Consider the following 439-nt stretch of genomic DNA (forward strand, 5'->3'; position numbering starts at 1 on the left):
TTAGTGACACAGCACAAGGGGTTGGCTCATGGCGATGGCCTTGGTGCCGCCATAAGCAGCACCATAACCACTACCATAACTCTTCGCGCAGTAGTAGGTGGCCGTGTCGTCGGTCGTGAGGCTGCTCATCTGCAGCGTGACCGTGCTCTGGGAGTCGTCCTTGGAGATGGTGAAGCGACCCTGCACCGATGGCGCGTATCTGGTGGTACCACCACTGGTGTCAATAGGTGCTACCACCACCACTACTGCTAATGTAGGCGACGAACTCAAGCCCCTGCCCTGGTGCTTGTCGCGTCCATCCCATGTTGTAGCTGCTGAAGGTGAAGCCCGAGGCCTTGCAGACGAGCGTCAGGGACCCACCAGGGCTCTGGAGGTCACCTCCGGTCTCCACCAGCGTCACGGCCGCCCGGAGACCTATGGATGGAGAAGAAGACCCCAT

General features: G+C 59.9%; 1 gene segment (V, D, J or C); it reads right to left on the bottom strand.

Annotated features, from left to right (window-relative positions):
* On the bottom strand, positions 1-439 carry LOC115603283. The segment is given in 1 exon segment: positions 1-439. A coding segment is annotated over 1 exon segment (439 nt).

Source organism: Strigops habroptila, unplaced genomic scaffold (assembly GCF_004027225.2).
Source record: "Strigops habroptila isolate Jane unplaced genomic scaffold, bStrHab1.2.pri NW_022045629.1_ctg1, whole genome shotgun sequence".
In the NCBI taxonomy this organism is placed as follows: domain Eukaryota; kingdom Metazoa; phylum Chordata; class Aves; order Psittaciformes; family Psittacidae; genus Strigops; species Strigops habroptila.